The sequence below is a fragment of the Balearica regulorum genome, chromosome 7 (assembly GCF_011004875.1).
Source record: "Balearica regulorum gibbericeps isolate bBalReg1 chromosome 7, bBalReg1.pri, whole genome shotgun sequence".
Classification (NCBI taxonomy): domain Eukaryota; kingdom Metazoa; phylum Chordata; class Aves; order Gruiformes; family Gruidae; genus Balearica; species Balearica regulorum.
Window position 1 is genome coordinate 17,813,721 of NC_046190.1, and position 21,958 is coordinate 17,835,678.

A 21,958-nucleotide genomic window follows, 5' to 3' on the forward strand; every position below is an offset into this window, starting at 1 on the left:
TCCAGTGCCTCACCACCCTCATAGAGAAGAATTTCTTCCTGATATCTAATCTAAATCTACCCTCCTTCAGCTTAAGGCCATTACCCCTTGTCCTATCGCTAATCAATTTTAAGAGAAGCACATGTGTGCTACCTGGACCTTTATGAAGTCTATATAAGCACATATTTCCAATAATAGTTTTAAAACAAAATCTCTGGATAAAATTTCTACTTTTCAAGAATCTTAAGCACAATAAGCAGAAATACAGAGAAGTTAGAGCACAGAAGTTACAGGCTACAGCAGTTCACTGAAGTCATAAATAAGAACCTTTCCAGTAACTACATCCCCAGTATGTATTCAGTGTACATCTGCCGTTTTCAGTTTGCCTGTCTTGGTTTCATAACTATCTACTGAGTATATTTTCAATTATATGCTTTTATAACACACACTTATATTACTGCAGTTATGCTGCAACAATAATCACCCTTTTACGTAAATCTTTTCAATTCCTAATTTAAAAATAAAAAAAAAAAAGAATCCAGTTGTATACTTCTTGCTCTCTAAACATTTCAGAGTATAAATGAGAGTTTAATGATTCTTGTACAGCCCAGGCTGCTCTTTTGCATATCTTATGTCATTAAATTCCCTAAATTCTCTCTCCTAAAAGCATTTGGAGAGACTTTTCTAGCTGGACTGCCTAAGTGCTCTGCTGCGTGTCCAATATTATGCTTGTCATGGCAGAGAACTCAATTCCTTCTTAGAGCACATCTCAAGCATGTGCATCTTCTCTTCTGTATTACATTGGAAATAAGAAAACATTATACTTCAGTATACCATTCCCACATATGAATCTCTTTATTAAATTTTTCACAGATAATCTGAATTTTTTAAGTTGTCTAGATAATTTCAAGTTACATGAACAGTTTTGAGAAAGAATGTTATTCCAGAAATAACAAACCTGGATATCAGGCACAGTTTTATCACTATTGCAGTTTTTTGACAGTATCTAGTGCCAGGCTTGCCTATAGTGGTTCCCTTAATCTCAACTTTTTAAATCCACTATTTTTAGCAGATATTCAAGCTTATGAGCACAATCTGTTTACAACAAAGTGCAAACCCGATCTTTGGTTTCGTCTTTGTATATGTGTGCTGATATTACCATTATTTTCCCACATCTGAAACAAACACCAGTGATCAACTGGTTCCAGATCTATAACTACTGGTTTTGCTTTAAGACATTTCTAAATTAATTTTCTCTTTTTATTCATTTTCTCTTCCTAAGTGCTCTAGGTTTTTTTGAACTTGTGAATTCCTTATACCAATTCAGCAATTGGTATTTGGTATAAGATTTCCTAGAAAATAGCAAAGCTGGCCTGCTTTTCACCTGTCCTGAATGTATTGGGAATGTGAACTTCCTCTCACACAGTTCTTAAGATTAGTGTTGATATCAATTACAATTTATGACTAGAGACTCCAGTGGCAAGGTCAAATGAAACTGGCAACAGGACTAGGTCTGCTATACTTCCTTAGTAATAGTACCTTCTTTATCATTCTTATCTCTTCTATTATATGATTTCAAAGTTGGTGCCAACAAAAGGCATTACAAAACAGCAATAGTTATTTGCATGGATAGGTAGCAAGTGGGGTAGAGCAACGTTTAGGTACAGAAAAGTGCAAAAATCAAAGCAAGACCAATATTCCTTCAAACATCCAAAGCAAGAAGATTATTTTGACTCATACGTATTTGGGGGTCTAGTTTACAGCACAACCTAACACCCACACATACCCATACCCCAGGTCAACCATGAGTCTTTGCTCCATGATTCACAAATGGCCAAAAAGCATGAAGCGTGTGTGTGTATATATAAGAATTTTAATCATTTTTACCTGAGTAGAGCTCAGATCATTCTCTCTTCTCTTCCCCCCAAAATACAGACACCTGAAACTGATGCTACACTAATTCAACATACATGCCCAAAGCAATTTCAAAAGCAAGAACTGTGTAAGCAAGGGTCTGCATAAAGAATTATAAAAATAAATAGTAACTACCTGAAGAAGTTTGTTGGGTTTGGGTTTTTTTCTTTCCCCTCCCTCCCTCCTCCTCCTCCTCTTTTTTAAGTCTATCTGCCATTTGTTCACACCTACCTGGGACTTACATATCTTTCACACATTAACATGCCCAGCAGTACAAAAATACTATTGTTTGCCAGAAGGGAAATATGAAGAAATATTACTGTATTTACATGTATATATTTTTACTGTGCAAATACATATTGTGGCAATGTGAACAGAAATGTATAATTACCAGCTATGAGTATCAGTAATAAAGCTCACTTCTTCCTATCACTGACTAAACAAATATATGCCAGAGAGAAAACCATCTATAAAATATAAAAGCATATACATTACAACAAAATGCACTCTTCATAAGTAAACTACATTGCTCCAATAAAACACAAAAGTCTTGCATATATTTAAGTAGTACAAACCTTTTTAGCTTGAAAATAGTTGTATTTTCAAAATATTAGTACTTTAAAAGCAAGACCTAATGAACATAAAAAGAAATTTGGCTTTACTTGTAAGGAGTTGATAAGTATATGTAAACATATACCCAACTACTACATGTAGTTCTAGAACTGTACTCAAAAGAGCAATATTGGTATTCTTATTGGCAAGTTTGGGGGGAATAAAATAAACCAACATGAAACCAGACTTTTCCATTAGTAATCTATGCTAAAATATATAAAATCCTCAAAACAGTAGTGAGGAAGAAAACAAGAAGAAAAAGAGCTTCAGGTCTCTGTGAGGCCATTTTTCAATAGTACAATGAAAAAATGGAAATAAAATTGTTATCTGTATCCTTAAACTAAACAAAGCAAACAAAAAACCCCCACCAATCCTGCCCAAAACAGATTCAGCAGGTCAAAGACAAGGACATGCTGGATGCCAGCAGCAAATTAGGAAATAGGATCATACTACAGGATCGTTGAAGAAAGCACTTATTTTAATTTAAGAAATAAGAACCATTTAATGTTCATATTCTGTACTGAAAAAAAATATTAAAGAGGATTTTCTTAAATAAGCAGAGTATCAAATGGAAAGGAAACAGAGTGTTTCCTTTAAAAGGATTAGCTTGAGTGACCTAATTTTACACACAAATAGATGTGCAAACACATCTGTCTGCTCACTCTGGTTTTCACGTGCATTTACAGAAAGGCGTCTGATGAGCATCAAGATTTTGAGAGATGCTGTTACAGTGCACTTTTTTCTAACAAAAGTGTTGCAAAAAGCTCTAACTGGGTGGCACCATTTCTAGGACTGAGATGACAACATTTGTTCTATTTACACGACCTTTGTGTTCAGCTGCTGACTGCAAACACAAATATGATCCATTCACCTTCACTTTTCTCAGGTCATGTGGCAAACTTACTGCTTTGCTTACAAAAACCTTATGAACAGAGCTGAACAAAATCTGGTGGCATGCACTGAAATTAACTAAAGATCACAATAAAAAAGTAAAGGCTCATTCCATATGTATTACAATATTGTCTAAGTTGCATATAATCTTCAAACATTGATGTCAAACCCCATAAACAACGTTAAATGAAAATGGGAAATCTTAAATTTTACTTCGTTTTCATGTGACCTGATACAGTCTTTACAATAGTTAAAAAGTAGTAAGCACAGTAACTTCAGTTTTCTGTTGTGCAAATATATTAGTGTCATTCATATTAAGTATTGAAAGTCAAGAAAAAGTTTCCCCACAGATGCTGTTGTACATCTGTATTCAAAGCCTCAATCTCAGAACAACAAATGCTAAGATAAGTCAGGGAGCACACATTCTACTGAAATATTATTACATAATCAGCATATATTTTATGTATCCTTCTAAAGTATGATACCCATTAAAATTAGTTTTAATAAAGCCTACTCTTGAAATTCTCCCTGTGTGTTGTTTCCAAATACTCATACCTGAAGACATGTCATATTGATACTTTATAAAAACCTCAGCATTTTTGTTGGGGATTCGCATATTACAAAGTTTGTTTCCATTCTGATTTAGAATAAAGCCCAAATATTACAGTTATCTATTGTAACAGTAAAATTAAAATAAATATTTCAAAGGGACATGATTTCTCTCCTCAATTTTATATTTTGATTCAGTTGCATGACCTGTCAGTAGCATATGTGCATAGCATGTGATCTAGCACAGCTGAAATATTTTAATTATTTAAAAATAGAACAAAGGCAGCTGCTAGTTACTACTGATCAAAATACGTTTTATAGATCAGAATGCCTCTGTTTGTGTTGTAATGCAATAGTTTGACATGGATAAACATATTGCAACAGTGGCATATTACACCATAGACAGGAGACACTTTGATGTAGGAAAGAAATGTTTTAGTCAATAATAAGTAGCATCTCCCCATAGCTATTCTGATAATTCAGTTTTGCCCTACAGCATTAGGTAGAAGCAGCACATCAGTACCAACAAGTTATAAAATACTGCAAATATATCCTTTCCTTGTTAAAGCAAAACTCTCTCCCATGTTTTTTAGCGTACAATATATTTTATTAACAACTCAGAAAATAAATAAGGCAGTTCAGGAAAAACATCTTAGAAAATATTGCATACTTCTGTCACATAGGCCTGGTTATGACTGACACAGGGAACTGACTGACACAGGGAACAACCAGATACCCTTGGCCATATACAGTAATTCGTTTTTAACTAGAAGAAGCTTAACAAGTCCTTTACTGCACTTTTTCCCTCTTTTTTTCTTCCTTTTTGAAAGGAGAAAAGGATTTATGAGTATTACCTGAAAGAGAAGAAAAATGTTGAAGCTAGGCTTGATGGCAGAGAAAGCAGGTAGGGAACTCTGCTTAACCGTCTTGGGAGAAAAGAAAATGAGACTTCCTTTTGAATGAGTTTACATTCTTTAGATCTCAAAGCATGAAAATGGCAAACAATTTGTAAAGTTACACAGTTCCCAGACTATGAGGACAGAAAGACAGGAACCTACAGCAGGGTACTTCTATCTGGTAGGAAAACCTGAGAAAAAGAAATCAGTTTCAGACAGAAACAGAGGAAGAGCTGACTCTGAACACCTCCCAGGACTGGGCTCAAGAGAAAATGCAACATAGATGGATAAGCTGGTAATTTATCTAAGTCCACAAACCTCAGAACTAGGTATCAAATCCCTCTTGCAGCAAGAAACACCCAAAAAAACCTAAATGACCCTAGCTCTCCCAGCTGGGATCACCAAGCCAGTTTGCCAATCAGACTGAGTTAGCACTCGCTCAATGTAAGTAATTCAATATTGCAAGACTCAAGATCCATTAGTTTCTGCTGCACTAACAAACCCTCAGCCTTTCTCTTGTTCCACACTTGAAAGCAACATTCCACCCCTCAAAGTCACTTAATCACATGCCCTCTGGAGGCCGACTGGATCATGCTTTAAAAAAAGTGACCTGCTTTGGTGACCGTGAAATAAATTCAGTTTCCATAGCCTACAGGACAAAGTCTGATCAGAGAAGGTATGAAGCTTCAACTACTACAAGGATAGGCTCTTCGTTTCTCACCCCTGAGGTTCTCCACTGAACAATGCAGAGCATGAGGAACTTATACCCAAAGTGAAAAGAAAATATCCCACAACCATTTCAATTCGGTCTTCACATCAGAATCTTTTATGGTTAACTCTCCCATCCACATTCTAACCTAGAGCCCTTGTTATATATCCAAGATAATTATTTTTTGTTTCAAGTATCTGCTGGGATGTGAGTGGGCACATATGCCAAGAAGGTCTATGTTCCAAGCAAAGTTTCAAACTTCAGATAAACCACCTGCAATATTTTACTAATGAATACATATACAGACAGTACTTCTAAAAATATGCATTTGCTGAAGACTTTGTTGTCAGCAGCAGGCTGAAATGATCCTGAAATAGCTGGACTGGCTTTGTAACATCCGTTGGAGGCTCCAAGACATGTATAGCTTTTCTAGAATTAAATCTTTCTGTGTTGTCAAAATCAGAGGCTTTTGGTACTCATCTTTACACCCCTTCTGTTTAAAAATTTGGATAGCAAATACAAGCCCAACTGACATGCAAGCATTGTTAGCTAAAATTGTTTGAGAAAACAAGGCTTATTTACCAAAAGGTGAACAATTTTAAAAGTAATTTGAAAGCCATCTCATTATTTTTCTTTGCCTGTTTTTTAAACCAGGATTTTTGTGGCTGGTTTACTTTCTATCTGCACAAGAAAAAGCTGCACAAAACCTGAGAGAGGACAGTCACAGATGTCAGAAGAAGGTAAAATTTAAAGGGAAAAAACACACCCAGTTTACTATGAAAGACAGAGGAGGTAAAATGAAGAGGAACTAGCTCTGAGATTTGGTTAAGTTAATAAGATTCCAGAGAGAGTAGCTGAAATTTCACACAAGAGGCATTCACACAGGAATGTCTATGAGGAACTGAAAAATCAAGCTGAAGTACATAACCAGTATATTCAAAAAGCTTCAAGGTGAAAATAAATGAAAATATGACAATGACTTAAGAAACAAGCAAAAGCAGAGTCAATCACTTGCTTTCTCAAGGTGATTACAGACTAAAATGTGCTGCTACTTTAAGCAGGAGAGAGGAGAGTGGGATAAATAAGAAAAAAGCAAGTGAGTTTAGAAGACAAGATTAAGTGAAATATGACGAAGGTGTGGGGGAGGACAGCAGTTGAAAACCTTCGGCATCTTTGGTAGAGAAAAGCAGAAACTTGGAGGTACAGGGGAAGAGTGAAAATTTTCATGGAAAAGGCAACTACGAAAATGCAATAGGAAAGTGATTTGAGGAGTGGATCAATGTTTGCAGAAAAATAGTTAGGTTTTTATGAAAAGGATTCAGTTAAAATAGTAACATAGATCTGCCGAACACAGAGGAAAACAACACTTCTTGGAAGGCAGAATGAGCATGTCCTGAAACAGCCACTCCTACAAATATTGCCAGTCATGCTGCATGGTGTGAAAACAGGAGTAAAGTGCATGCTAGGTCAGGCCAAGGCTGGAGGTTAGCAAAGTAAGCCCAGTAGTTAGAGGGAACAGGAAAAGCAAGACAGGGAATTAACTATATAAATGGGAAAAAACACCAGCTGGGCAGAGACAGAAAACTAATAGCAGACAAGACTTCTCCAACAGTAACTGGACTGGAAGCTGGAAAGAGAGCTAAGTAATGAGGCAGGAAGGCCGAAAGAGGTAGGCAGGACTGAGTGAGAAAATGAGATAGAAAGAGCACATCCAGTAAGCAACAGAAATGTTTGTTAGAGAAAAACTAAAGCTATCAGTCCCACTGGCAAATGGAAAACATCAACTTAAACTTTACAATTAATACCCAACTCTTTGATTTTACTTTTTGTGCAGAAGGGAACAGTTCCTACTGCTTTCAAATGTCCATTTAAACTAGTCAGGCTCCTAGATAAACTGATAACCTAGTAGAGAGGAAAATATTGAGTGTGGTTTGGAAAGGTTACTTTTCTTGTAAATGAAGATGCTTAATGAAATCAAGACTTTCATTTCTACGTCATGTAAAACATCAACATTAAATAGCCTTATGACACTCAGGTGCGGCTGTGGAATACGCTACTTGCAACACTTAGCTGAGTGTTGGAAACTATTCTGGATAGTTGATGATGACCCAGCAACACAAAATAATTAAAGATTTGTACCCATTATTATTTTATGTGCTAATATTCTGATCAAAAAACATTTAAAAATAGTTACAAAGAGACAATAATAAAAGTATAAGCAAAATTGCACTTACATAATGTTAAAGCCTTTTTCTAGAATAACACAATTTCTAATCCAATCTTTCATTTTTCCATGGTCAGGTTCATATGGAAATTCAGTCCTTAAAAAATTAGTCTCAATTTCTGTATTTAAATAAATACTGATATAAGAACCATGGAGTTTTAACTAGATTATAATACATTTAATAAGATACAATAAATATTTAAATCTACTTACTAGCAATTTGGATTTTATTTTTTAATACCAGCCATATGAAATATATATCCAGCAGAAATCCAAATTTTGTTGAGCTTGTTTTTTATAAGTTTCAGGTTAACACTTATTTGTGAGGACTATGATCAGAACAGATATGAGACAGTATTTCTTGCCATTTTAGACAGCTGAATAATGGTTAAAGACACATAAAGGCTATAGCACAGCAAATTTAAAGAAAATAGTGGAAAGCACAGGTTAAAAGAGCTGAGAGTACAAAACCCAGTTTGGTATGGTTGTAATAAATCTCTGTATCCAGAAAGATGGTGAAAAAGGCACAAGACCTTAGACCAAGAAAAAATATTTTTCCACATGTAATATATAAATGGGAGGGGAGCTGATGAGGCAGTTGTGACATCAGAGAAGTATGTATATAAGCGTTAACACAGAAGTGCCACACACAACTAAATTTCTTCTCTATCAGTTCCAGTGTCCTGACTTCTTAAGAGTTTAGGAATCATTTCTAGCTCAACACTTCCTTTGTATATGGCTTACTATTAGCTTCAGTCTTCAAAGTCACCAAGAATGTGTATCTATTTTTAAACTTAACCAATGAAAGATTAAGACAGAGGAGCATGCGTGTCGATCAGGAATGTTTACTCATTAAAATGCTGCCACGACCTGTCACTATTCAGTATCAGCTAAGTATTAGAAATGGTTTCATCTCCAACAGTACACCTAGTAGAACAAACACAGTTTAGTGGCATAAATAAAACTTTCCCAGCACTTAATATCTAATAGCTTTTAGTTCCTCCTAACAATTTGAAATCCAAATTAAGATACTTTTTTTTTTAAAAGAAACCTGAAACAACTGTAGAGAGTAAGCTTGATACAGAAGTTGTTTTAGAACCCTGTACACTAGCTGATGATCCAAAACCAATAGTAGTATTAACTTTGAATAAGATATTGAACATAACAATTGGACTCCAGCTGCACTGCACATTTTCTGAATGAGTGACTGCAGCAGGAGACCCAACTGTGCAATTTGTTGTTACACAAAACCAAGTTTCAGAAATGCCAGTTAGATAATATTATGATTGTGCACTTGTAATAAATGTATACACATTTCACCTTATCTTCCTACAGTAGATGATTATCTTAAGTTGGGGAAAACAGAGGTTTTACATAACTGACAACTCATTAGCAAAAAGTTCATAGCAATACTGAAAAGCTGATTTTTGTTTAAACACCAAGCAAGCATGGACATATGAATATTCCTAACCTGTAAAATGATTCCTCCACATTATATCAGCGAAACTCATTGGTGGGCCACTGGGAGGGTAGTGTTTACCTTTCAGAGGCTCATGATCAGTCCTTATCATATCCATTAAGGAATTTTCCAAAGAGTGCAAGTTAAAAGTGTCATAGGGCCTATTCCGGTCCTAGAAAAAAAAAAAAAAAAAAAAAAAAAGGAAAAAAAAGGAAACAAATAATGTTATAGAAAAAAATCATTTTCTAACACAGGCTCATTTCTTACTTTATAAAACTCTAGCATCCAATTCTATATTTCTTCTTGATAGAACTTTTTATACTACAAAAAAATGATAAATATAAGCCTACAGTTGTTAAAATGATACCCTTCATTTTGCAACTGCTGCTTTTACCAGTATAGCTATGCAGAGAGGCTTTTTAATACTTCTAAAAATATATATACAAACAAGAGTTAATTCTAAAAATTATCATTTAAATAAGAACTTAGAAATAAAGCAATATTAATGTTTACACTGGAGAAGTAAAATTGTTTCAGACTTCAGAGATTTTTGTTTTACAGCTTCATCATCTGCCTTCTGTCACAGTGCTACCTTAACATCAGAGCAGAAGCAAGCAATGCTCAAGATGCCAGCAGGCACATTTGTTCCAGAAAGTACCAAGTGATTCTTCAAATGTCTAACATGAATCTCAGAGGTTTAAGGAAAGTACACTAGATGCAATACAAAACAAAAAGCAAGATAGGATATGCAACACTTTCAGACTAGGGCACTCAAAAACGTGAACAAGGGTTGATTTGTAGTGTTCGAATCTCTCATTTTTAATTTGCTGTAGTTCAGCTTCTGTTTTTTAAGTAAAAGAGAAGAAGAAAAGGGAACAAAGTATCTAGAGTACTGTATGCAATGGAACAGCATAACAGAATGGTCCCCCCCTTGTAGTCAGACAGTTTCTAAAAAATATTAATTTTCTTACTCTTATCACTATCATTGAAAAAAAGTAAAGCACAAGTATGTAAAAGATAGAAGTTTTTCTTTGTACGCTATATAATGCTACAATTAATAAAGAGTAGTATAACATTCCACTGTGCAAACTGAAATCTTCATTGTAATATGCCCCCAAACCTCTGGAACAATATTTTCCAAATAGTGCTTACTACAAGATAATCTTCTTGCTTGAAAGAATAAAACTGAAAATCCTCAGATAAGGAGCAGCAGTATCCATAGAAAATGTAACACAAGTTTTGTCTTAAGTATTATTTCTCTTGAACCCCCTTTTATTTTTTTTAGGTTATCTTTAAATAAAACTAAAGGAGAGAATTAGTTCACTGGTATAATTAAGCTTTAATATTCCTGTTCTGGAATTCTAATAAATATACATTATTAAAAGTTTGCTGTTACAGAAAGCTCTGAACTACAGATCTTCCTACTGCCAAAAATCTCATGTTCCCACAGTCTGCCTATTTTACACTGAAGATCCAACTTCCTTTCTCCAACATACTCTTTTGTATTTTCTACAAGTGGACTAGCATTATTTTCTTCACACATTTATTTCATCTATTGAGCATTTTTTGGCAGTGAAACATGGCCAAAGAATAACACTTGATTTCTGTTAGAAGCTATACTAAGCACTGAAGTTCAAATGAGCTCACTGATTTTCAGTTTTCATTGTTGATGATTTTTATGTCTTCTACAGCTGGTTAGAACGCTGTATACATTTGTATACTATATTTTAAAAAGTACTTGTTCACCTATCCAAGTGGATCAATACATATGGAATATAAAATAAAATTTATTCCCAGGAAATCTAAAATAGATCTTGGGAAACCAAACAAACAAAAAACCCCAACAACAACAAAACAAAAAAACACCCAAAAAAAATCCTGAGGTCATTATTTTTCCTAACAGAAAACTTTATTTTCATTAAAACAACACACTGCTTGGTAATATGTAGTAGGAGAGAAGAGTTTGTTTTATTTCATATTCACTTTCTGAAAAGAAATGGGAGGCTAGATAGAAAAAGTGTAATTTGGTTGTAAAAATATTCCATTCTTGTGATATATTAGTGACTTCATTAAACAGAATCTGTATCTTTCCCGCAAAGCAAGAGTTTTACTTGTCTTTTTCTATTTCTTTCTTTTAAATACCTTTTAAATATCTGTGTTGTGAATATGTAAGGAGGTCAGGTGTTACAGTACTGAACTATGGCATCTTTGAAGAGAAAAGATGAAAGGAACATGCATCTTATATCCTAAACTGGGGTGGGGAAGTATTTTTCAGTCAGATCAGTCCCCTGATCTGGTTTACTATACAGCTGTAGCAGAGCTGAGCTGGCAAAACCAACACTGGCAGGACAGCAAAAGGGCAGGACTCGCTGCTTTTGCCACAACAGTAGTTTATTCCAGCTTTAAACATTCCTGAGATTACAGTCTTAAAGACCAGTAGGAGTGAGTTCAGAAGAGGACACAGCCTACAAATTGAATGTAATTGTCCTTTATTAACATATGCATGTTATATCTTAAGTATGCTACTGTGGCAGCAAATCCCGGGGAGGTCCTACTTTGTTCTAAAACTTCCCAAGGAGCTGTGCACATGGACACATGTGAAAAAAGGGGAGAAAAAAAAAATCGTAGCATCAAAGGTAAGGCTATACAGGGCAGGTTTGCTAGAATGTAGGATCTTTCTAACCTTTTAAGGGGCGTACAAATCTGCAATATATTTGCAAGATGAAATTTGACCTACATTGGACACAGGACGATTAATTTAATCCAAACTCTTTACATAGGCAATTATAACGTTTCCCACTACAGCACTTGAGCAAGCTAACTCAAGTAAAGGAAGTTTATACACAACAGTTTTTTACATGTATGTTGTGGCATATGCATAACGCATGCTGACTACAGATTTTGTAGCGTGTGTGATAAAACAAACAAGTCAGGGCTAACATTCTAGCTCCTAAGTAAAAGGGCTATTACCATTTTTCATAGTAGCTTTCATTTCAGTAGTAACTCATTTGTACTCAGTGGATTGTAAGATTGTTTCCTAAATTCAGCAATTTCTTCCAAGAAGCCTGGTGCTTCTGCACACACAGGCAAAGGATGATGCTTCCTTATTTCTCAGCATAAACAGGTTCTCCTGGTTTTGTGAACTGATACTGTTTCCATCTCCCAGATTTGCTTTTTCAATGTTTCCACAGGCTACCAATCTACTGCCAAATAATCCCAAGAACAGAAACAATTCATAAAGGTCCTTAGTAGCACATGAGAACTCTGCAAGTTCTGGGACTAGAACCATGAATGAAAATCAAAATATAAACAACAGAATGATAAAGCAGAATAAAAAAACTTGGAAAAGTAGTTTGAAAATCCAGCTAGTCTGGAAAATTGGCTGGGATCTTCTAGAGAAGACAAAGATCCTATGACCTACTTAGATAAACTACAATATGGATAAAAGAGAAATCTCCAACTACAAGGCACTGCCTTTGGCAACACAGCAATCATTAAGTTAGCAAAAGATTAAGTCCAGCCTGTCCATGTTGGACTGTACTTTTGCTGTGTACAGCCAGTAGCTTCTTCCTGTCAGCTTCTAGTGTATATAGCAGAATATTTCAGTTCTTACAATACTCCAGTCTTGAAAGAAAGAAAAAGAAAGATGATATAGGTCTCAGAACTTAAGTCCCAGCCCTTGGCTATTATCTATACATTCTGCAATAACATAGACTTCCTCAAAGTAAGTTAAGCATAATGAAAAACTACAAATGCATATGTGGGATCAGATTTTTGAAGGATCACAAAGGGAAATGGACCTCCAGTTGAAGTTGGGCCTCAACTTTCTACCTTTAAATATCTTACTTGTAAGGCTGATTAAAAATATCACAAAATACAGTGTCTACAATCTCTCAACTTGAAAAAAAACAGCCAAACAGTAACTTTGCCACAAAATAACTGCAGAGTCAAGACACTAAAATAAAATGAGAAAAAAAATAATTTGCATTTTACACTTTTGTGTATATGTATTATGCTAGTCTTTAATTACACAACCATAATAATTTTTTAGAGGTCTCCAGTCTCCATCCAATACGCATAATGAACCAGCTCTAGGAATGAATCAAAACAGTTTTTGGAAGAGGTCTGTTTATCTCTAGGACACATGCCTGTGTTGCTTATTTGAGGAGATGGCTGAGGTGCAATCAGTGTGTCAGCAAATTCCAGGAAGGGAAAAGACATTCTTAAAATTAAGGCTTATCTTAATTATGCAAAAAGATTACTTAGCAGTACCTGAAGTATGTAATTTACATGTACATGTATCATTTGAAATAAACAGAACTTTTTTCCTCTGTCATACCCTGTAATCTGGTATGCTTTGTCCTGCCCGCTTCAGACTCAGAGCATGGGCATGTAAGGGCAAGGCATACCTAGCACTACTTCTGTTCCCTCCCTATAGATACACAAACCATGTCTTCACTGTAAGAGGAAAAGGTAAAGAATGAGAAAATAATATATGACTACATTATGGATGACAAAGCCAAGACCAGATCTATAGCTGGGGCCATAATAGGTGTTAAATGGACCTTAATACAGCCTGGCTTCCTCACTACCTCTTTCAGCTTGAACAGGTAGCCCGAAGTAATTGGAACTAATTAACTAAAAAAGGAAATGACCAACATATCCCATGGTAGAGAAAAGGAGAACACGCACGTTGCTCCAGAAACTGAAGCTGTATCATTTTCTTCTGTCTCTGCAGAAGATTATGGCAGCATAGACACTTGACCATTAATTGATTAACTACAGTCACAAAGTGAAAAGTTTTACCCTGAGAAGACATATGAGGAATCTAACACATGTTGTCCAAGCCTAGCTATCCTCCACACTCAAAATCCTTAACCATGTATTTATGCATGTGTTGAATCCTTGTTGGCATGGTCATCTGCATCTGTAGCATAAAGTACACGTTCAGCTGAGAGATACACCTGATCTGCCTATTTTTCAGTATGCAAGCTCCAAAACCTCAGGTACCTAGACCCTTCCAAAGATACATTTCCCTGTCTCTATATATTTCAGTCCATCTGCTAACTGACTTCCTATGAAGCATCCAAGCTTCCTACATTCTGAACAATATATATCAGTTTCAGTAATTTATTTCAGTGTTCTACATTTTCATGTTGCCCTGGATTTTCAAGCTTCCTGCACCAGTATGTGGCACAACACAGCCCAACGCTGCTGAGTAACAAGATGGCATCTACTCACTGAACTATTAACTGTTTCCAGGAGAATACAAAAAACTCCAGTTCGGCTCACAGAAGTCTCAGCATTTTTGACTTACTAGATTCTTGGACATTACATGTAGTACTTTGATCACGAGGAAGAGACAAGATCCTGGGGAATGGCTAAAATTCTTATGGCTTAAACAACCTCCCTATCAATGCAAACTTCTTTGCTGTGGTCACTGCTGTGTTTCATTCTTCTGCGTCTGACATAAGCCTGGATTTGACTGCACAGGATTGCTAAGCATTGCCAACTAAAGCCGAAGTCAATGGAAGTACAGCTTTGAATAAATACACGGTAAAATGCCAGCACTGTTTTAAACTGGGCTCGCTCACTCGGACTAGCACCTGCAGCAGGGGTTATTACCAGAACACAAGGATAACAAGTTTGTCTTGCTCCAATATCCCAACCCAAAGCAGCAAAACTAGCAACTGCAAAAAAAGTATTACAGAAGTTTGGCTTGGGACATGCTCAATCTGCCATGATGGTGCACACAAATGATCACATACAGCAAGCTCTAAATACTCACTGAGCAGTCTTTAGCTCCTAGCCACTTCAGCTGTGATGCAATCCCACTTGCATTCTTAGTAAAGTTTAAAAAAAAATCTTTCAAAAGATAGGAAAACTGAGGAATACGATCACATGGTAAAATAAAATTATCACTTTGCAAAAGAATCAGAAAACTGTAAATAGCAAGTTTTACTTCCTTTGCAGCTTGGTGCTGGAATGCTGCCAATAACAACATGACTGACAACACAGATGCATACAGAACTAGAACAACCAGAAATTTCAGTAATTTTTTCCTTATATTGGATTTCATAAAAATATAAAATAAAGCAAATCAAATAAGAAAGCATAAAATGTAGGTAAGAAGGGAAAATAGGGTAAATTTGTCTATGCCCATGATAAAGAACATTACAGCAGACTACTAGCACTAAGTCTTAATGAAATTTTATTTTAATTCCCCTTTCTTTTTTGATCTTTCCAGTTAATTTTGGATAGTATAAACTAAGCCGGATTCGTTGTGTTCCTTTACTAGAACAAAAAGGGGGATGTCTTCTTATGTTATTATTGCTCTTGGAATGCCCACAAAAGAAACACATTGACTTTCCATACATTTGTCTTTTCTCACTACCAGCTGTAGCACATTCTACTTTCATAGGTGTTCAGAAGTTCACTGGGCAAAACATGTATTTTTTTAAGCTTGTTCAAAAAGCTGCTAAGAAAAATAAGGAAGTTTAATACAATATCTAATTGTACAGAGATTATGGAAACATTTCCATATAATTTGAAAAATAACATTTCAGAAGTCCAGTTAACTTGATTTAATTATCTTGCCTGTGTTATATAAACTTTTATAGCTAACATGCAGGAAATCAGATTGAATCCAAAAGCCTTGAAAACTTGACCTACTCAAGCAATTTTTCCACAAAGAAAGGTAAAGGTTATATTCAAACTTTACCCCCTTAGAAATTCTGTGTTCTAAAATGTTACAAGAAAACTAAAATCTTTTAGTGAAATGTTTGCAATTTTTATTTCCAATTGAACTAAAAAGTACAGAAATAGCAAGAGATACAACAGGCATTACGTAGAATTACAAAAACTAATATAAATCATATTATTCAGTTTAAAGGTCATTTTACTTTGCAGTTAAGATGAGATTCTCTTTTTGTACACACTTAATACGTGCTCAAAACGTATATTAAAATGTCCAGACTTTATAGCCATAAGACTTGGCATCATAATCACTTAAACAGAATATCCTGAGAAGTTCCTGAACATTCAATATTTGCTTGCAAACTGCAGGGAAGAAAGTAATAGTATTTACTCTGCCTCTTCCTAAATAGAGGTGGTAGCTACAGGGCAGCCTGAGAGAAATACATGAACTGTTTCCCTAGTTTAGGCAATTCATGTTTTGGAGCTTCGGGGAACAAACCACAATATGGCCCTACTGGATACAAACTATATATCTTGTTCTATATTATAGTGTTCATTTCTTTCACCAGAGCCTTACTAAGCAATAGGCTACTTATGGTGTTCTTTGGGGGGGGGAAAGCCAAGCCTACTACTTAATGATCACTAGTGTTATCTCTCCACCTCAAACACACTAAAGCACCTAGTCAAATGCTTAAATCACCTAACATAATGCTCCATTAGGGAACACTGTTTATTACCAGCAAACAGAAACATAATACACTTACTATCTCAAACATCTTCCTCTTGCCATCAAAACAATTAGACAATGTATTTAAAAAACCCAAACAAACCCCCCTCAACAACGAAAAAAACCCAAAAGAATCTACAAAACAGCTATTATTCTTACACCCATTACACTGCTGTAGCAAATGATCTGCAGACATTACAACTGACTGAGCACTCACTGACAGGATTATGTTTAGTCATATTTTGTTCAACATGATGCTTTAGATAAAAATCTGCTCATCAGTCCTGCTGCTGAATGCATCTCAAAAAGCTGATGTATCCACTTTCTATTATAGTTACTAATTCCAGTAACAAATGGTTCTAACACTTATAAAATATAGGATTAAAATAGTTACACCCAAGATGATTATCAACTCACAAAAACAAGCAAATGGAAAAAAAAAGTCAGCAGTAGAATTTACAAGGCCATTCATTTCACCCTTGAGCTATTAAAATGACATCATTTAACTGGTGCGTTGACTTGCTGTGCAAGAGTTCAACACTGATAAGTTACCTCTGGGCTTCTACCACTGTTCAGTAGAACGATGCCTGTGTCCCATAGCAAGGAAAAACTAACATTGACCTAAGAAGACCTTGCCAGCTAAATCAGTACAAGTTAAGTGCAAACCTCAAATCACAAGACAAAAGCACTACACAGATGCAAAGACTGCAAAAAGAGAAGACAGGAGTATTGGGGGTGCTACAGCATGAAAGGATCTGACTGATCAGGCTTCGCAGTCTGGAGAACATAGTGTAAAAGACAGTAGAGATATATTGTCTAAGGAAGCTATTGTCTCAGAAAGATTTACAATAGGAGCAATCTGTCTCGTGATATTACAGGATAATGACGCAAAACTGGAGATAGAAGAGAATACTAGCAATAACTGTCAAACAGATGTCTGAGCACCACTGCCCAGTAGCTTCATTTAGTATGGCCGCTACAGTAAAGGAATCTCAAGGATATCTCTGAAACAGAAACAGTGGGTTTGTGTATAGTTACTGATCATCAGTGACGTGGGATATATTGATAAGGTTAAAAAAAAAAAAAGTGTCACCAAAACATTTAAGCTTTATGACAAACAAAATACTGTCTCTCATCCAAACTCATTGTGTTTTTAAGAACAATGTGACTAAATAATATCTAACTGGCATATTTCAAGTCAAGCTCCTGTTCCATTTCTGTTGTGCTCAGGAAACAGAGCCTCCTGAGCAAAAAAAAGTTGTAGGTGCCAGAACTCCAGATAGATATTTGAACAAAAAAGGGGTAAGACATTTCATCTGTTCATACAGGACAAAATCTTCACCTACTCATTGGGATAACTACCCTTAGAGACGACAGTAATTTTGCCATTTCAATGCCAATACAGCCCTTTACTTCTCAAGGGAACCAAGAAAATATTAAGTATAATGGGAATAGTTGTTCAGTAAGGGGGGGGAAAAAAAGTGGGGTCATTTATGCACAGGTCTAAACCATGCCACAAACACTTTCAATGAAAAACAGCTCCCAGAGAAGACAAGGAGGTGACCTTTTCAGTGTGATATCACTTTGCATCCAGCAGGATTTAACCTGTTAGCTGCCATATACTTTTAATTACTAAAATTACTTGTGTAAGTTGTCCAAGTCCTAACTTTATATTATTACAGCATGATTAATATGCATGACAAATTGTGGCACAAGAATTTAAAACCTACTTTAAAGATGTACACACAAAAATCCACTCTGCCACCTTCTCCCTAATGGGAATTGAGAATAGTTAGGCAGCAAATGTTCTCCATCCCGGGACTTTATTGAGGACATAAGCTATTATAGAATCCCAAGCTGCCACAGTCACCTTCTCATAAGGGAGAGAGGACTACAGGCTTCCTCAAGCTGTGCACCTACTTCTAAACATGAGTTGAGGACTCCTGTATAGCCACTGGGATATGAGGCAATCCTCTTCCAAATGTGGCATTATGTTGAAATTTTAATTTAAGAATATTTGCTATTAATTATTTGATCAGCTTCAAAGTTACCGAAGGCTGCATATATGTGACTGAACAGGTGGGAAAAAGCAGAGAGTAGCAATCCAAAGACCACTCATAGATCAAGCTCTACCTAGAGGAAGGAAGGGCAAAAGGGGAAGGAAAAAAAAAAATCCCAGCCCAAAATTAAGTTTTAATTAGATGCAAGTCTTCAAATCAATTATATGCAAGCAATTCCATTTCAGATCAAATTTTGTAAACAAAGAAGGAATTTTTCTGGTCGCAAGTACTGAATCATCCCATGTATAAAAAAATTCAGTTTAATAACAAATTCAAAAATAATATATTCAATATATTATTTCATATAATAAATATATTAAAATAGTAACTGAATCACACTACACATACTTGCATATTTATTACCTAAGGGGCTTAAAGGCATACAGGATATGAAGAAAAGAACAACTGTCTCATGTACAAGGTCCCTGAATACTTATGTTAAAACCCTGAAAAATAACCAGAATATGTATTTCTTCCTCTTAGAAGAGGTCATAAGCATTTTTGTGTTGTCAGTTAGGAGGTATGCATTCAAAGTACTGCTGCGCATTTGGATTTAATGAATTTAAAATAATTCAGAACTCAGATACGAGATACAGAAGTGCATGTATGAAGAGGCAATTAACCAAAAGGAAACCTTTATGTTAACTCCTCACAGAAATTGCAAAGGATACTCACAGGAGCAAGAAAAAAAAACCCCTTTCCTTCTACACTGTAAGAGCTAAACTAATTTAGCACAGAGCAAATTTAGTAAAGTTTGCTCCAGACGAGGAGTCTTGAGATAAAAGCCTACCTTATTTGGAACAGAATTTTCCTTTTTTGTACAAGGTAATAAAGATTGACAGGCACCTTAAAAAATGTTGCTATATGGAAAGAACCAGGACGTTCAGCCACTTAAGTACATTCAGAGAAACCCTAACAACTTCAGCATGAAATGTCCAACAAAAAGTCTAGTAAGACTGGTGAAAGAATTAAACAAAAACCTATCAGAAAAAGTCAGAAGAAAATAATGTAGCCTCCATAATGTCTTCACATACAGAGTGGAAAATCAGGTAAACAAGGGTAATCTGTAAGAGAGAAGACAATATCATCTATCCAACTCAGTAACAGACATCAGGTGCGTGTGAACACTATAATCAAAAGAAGCCAGAGCTGGTAAGACACAGTTGGTGGAATGACTAAAGCTAGTCTAAGAATGTCAGTACTGTGTATACCTGACCAGCAAAATAAAAATGGAAGAATTTCAATAACCAAAACAAGATATGAAGCTATAGATGACAAACACTGTTTCTAGTTTTTATGACTGAATTTCAAGGATGTCCTCTCTTTTAGAAATAAAAAGCAGAGATAATGTAGCATCATACGTTAATGATGCAACATCCTGCAAAGTATGATTTCTACTTCTTGAAAGAATATGATATGGCTGATCTAACAAGGATTTCAATATAGCATTTCATATGGTCCTACAAGCAAAGTAACTACATAAATGGGAAAAAATGGTAACTAGTGCAGCTGAGTTAGAAAGAAAATGACAGAAAGGAAATGATAGTGCTAAACAGAAATATGCTAGAGAAAAGTTACTAATGGAGTTTCTTAAAGACAAATCTTGAGACCAATTTTATCAATAATGTTGGTTATTAAGGTAGTAACATGCTAATAATATTTACAGGAGATCAATACAGAGATCATCAGCTCATCACACAGAAAGCATTGAATTAATTTGAAGAACTGCAGCAAAGTAGGATGATATTTAATAGCACTAACCACAAGGTCATGACCTCAAGGACTCAATTTTCACTGTAAACTCGGACCTCATCAACCAGAAAGAAGGACACAGAGAGAAGACAAGAGTTTATTAGTTAATTTCTGGACAATTATAAATCACAAGTATAAACGTTAATTGTGAAAAGGTGAACAAAATTGCAGGCTGTATGAAAAATGATACTTCTAGTAGGGTTGCTTTTGGCATCTATCCACATCTGTATTCATAAAAAAAAGCTATTGTCATTGTACTTGCTCTTTTAAATTATTCCCCTTTCTCTACACGCTCAGAGCCAAGGACTGAGCTACATTTTGAAACATTGGCCTGTTCAAGTTTTTATTCAAACAAGGCTACTATGTAAGCAAAATAGCAAAGATCAACTTTCCAGTTTCTCTCGAAAGTGAAGCCTTCCAAACAAACTGTAAAATTTGTTGAAAATCCATTTTCAAGTAGTTTTAAATGGCATGCACGATGTCAGTTACTTCTCTCTTGCCTAATGGGAACGAATTGTTATATAAGTACTCTACTATTTCTACTTTGTGAAACCATGTCAGAAGAGCATGTTCCTGTTTAGATGAGGGAGGTAAGACTACCTGCAGAAGCTTGCATCTTGTAAACTCTGCCAGCAATTATGGTTGATTTTATTACTCAAGCCACAGGTACAGCTTCATTTATTAGCAGCCAAATGTTGCAGGACCCACCAAGCTGAAATGTCAAACTCAGCCTAAAGTTTGCAAGATTTTATTTGCAGAAATTCTCATCCACAGAAAAAGAATGGGTATATTGTCATCTTGGATTACCATATATGAAAATACCACAACTTCATTTTCATTTTGTATTATAAAAACCCTATTTTTTCTTATCCCTGACTTTTGTTTCTTCCACCTTCTTGTTCTACCTTAGTCTGCCTACTGCAGAGTTAGCTGCTACTTAGAGCTTTGTGAGAGGCTTCATTGTTTTCAATTTTTTTTTAAACGTCAAAGGAAAAACCAATATGAACCTAGAAAGAATACAGAAGTAAGAGAATTATTTAACGAGATAAAACATTAGGTCAGACTGTTATGGTAATCATATCTTTATAACTAGTTCCAAGAAATTTTCAAAACCACAAAGTGTGTTATAAATATTTGACAGAATTGGGTATTATACATCTTAATGGTTACTAAGCACATCAATAGATGGTATTAGATTTGGTTACAAGCCATCTATTATGTGCTGGACCCTAACAATCAGTTAATACATTAATCATTTATTAACCCTTTACAAATGTACAGTTATTGCAAAGGTCATGTAGTAAATGGTAGTAACACTAGCTACTTACATGTTAATTCATTAATTCTTCTAACAAATCTCTTTCACAAAGCAAAATACTGCATTAAAGAATCTCCTTAAAAAGGCTCTGACTAGTACTCTGGAAAACACTTCCTTGTGAGACCACCGGGAGCATGAGAGTTTAATACATTAGATTTAAGGTGTCTGAAGT

General features: G+C 35.3%; 1 protein-coding gene across 14 annotated transcripts in view; it reads right to left on the bottom strand.

Annotated features, from left to right (window-relative positions):
* Window positions 1-21,958, bottom strand: part of CPEB3 (cytoplasmic polyadenylation element binding protein 3) — a 96,565-nt gene that overhangs the window by 54,726 nt on the left and 19,881 nt on the right. For 7 of the 14 annotated variants that reach the window (XM_075758212.1, XM_075758211.1, XM_075758213.1 and 4 more), the window contains one exon: window positions 9,246-9,405. The exons of 2 other annotated variants lie outside the window; for them this stretch is intronic. In XM_075758212.1, coding sequence (XP_075614327.1) covers window positions 9,246-9,405 — 160 coding nt within the window. The remainder of the gene's footprint in view (window positions 1-9,245; window positions 9,406-21,958) is intronic. 5 more of the 14 variants (XM_075758218.1, XM_075758221.1, XM_075758219.1 and 2 more) reach the window with 1 other exon arrangement.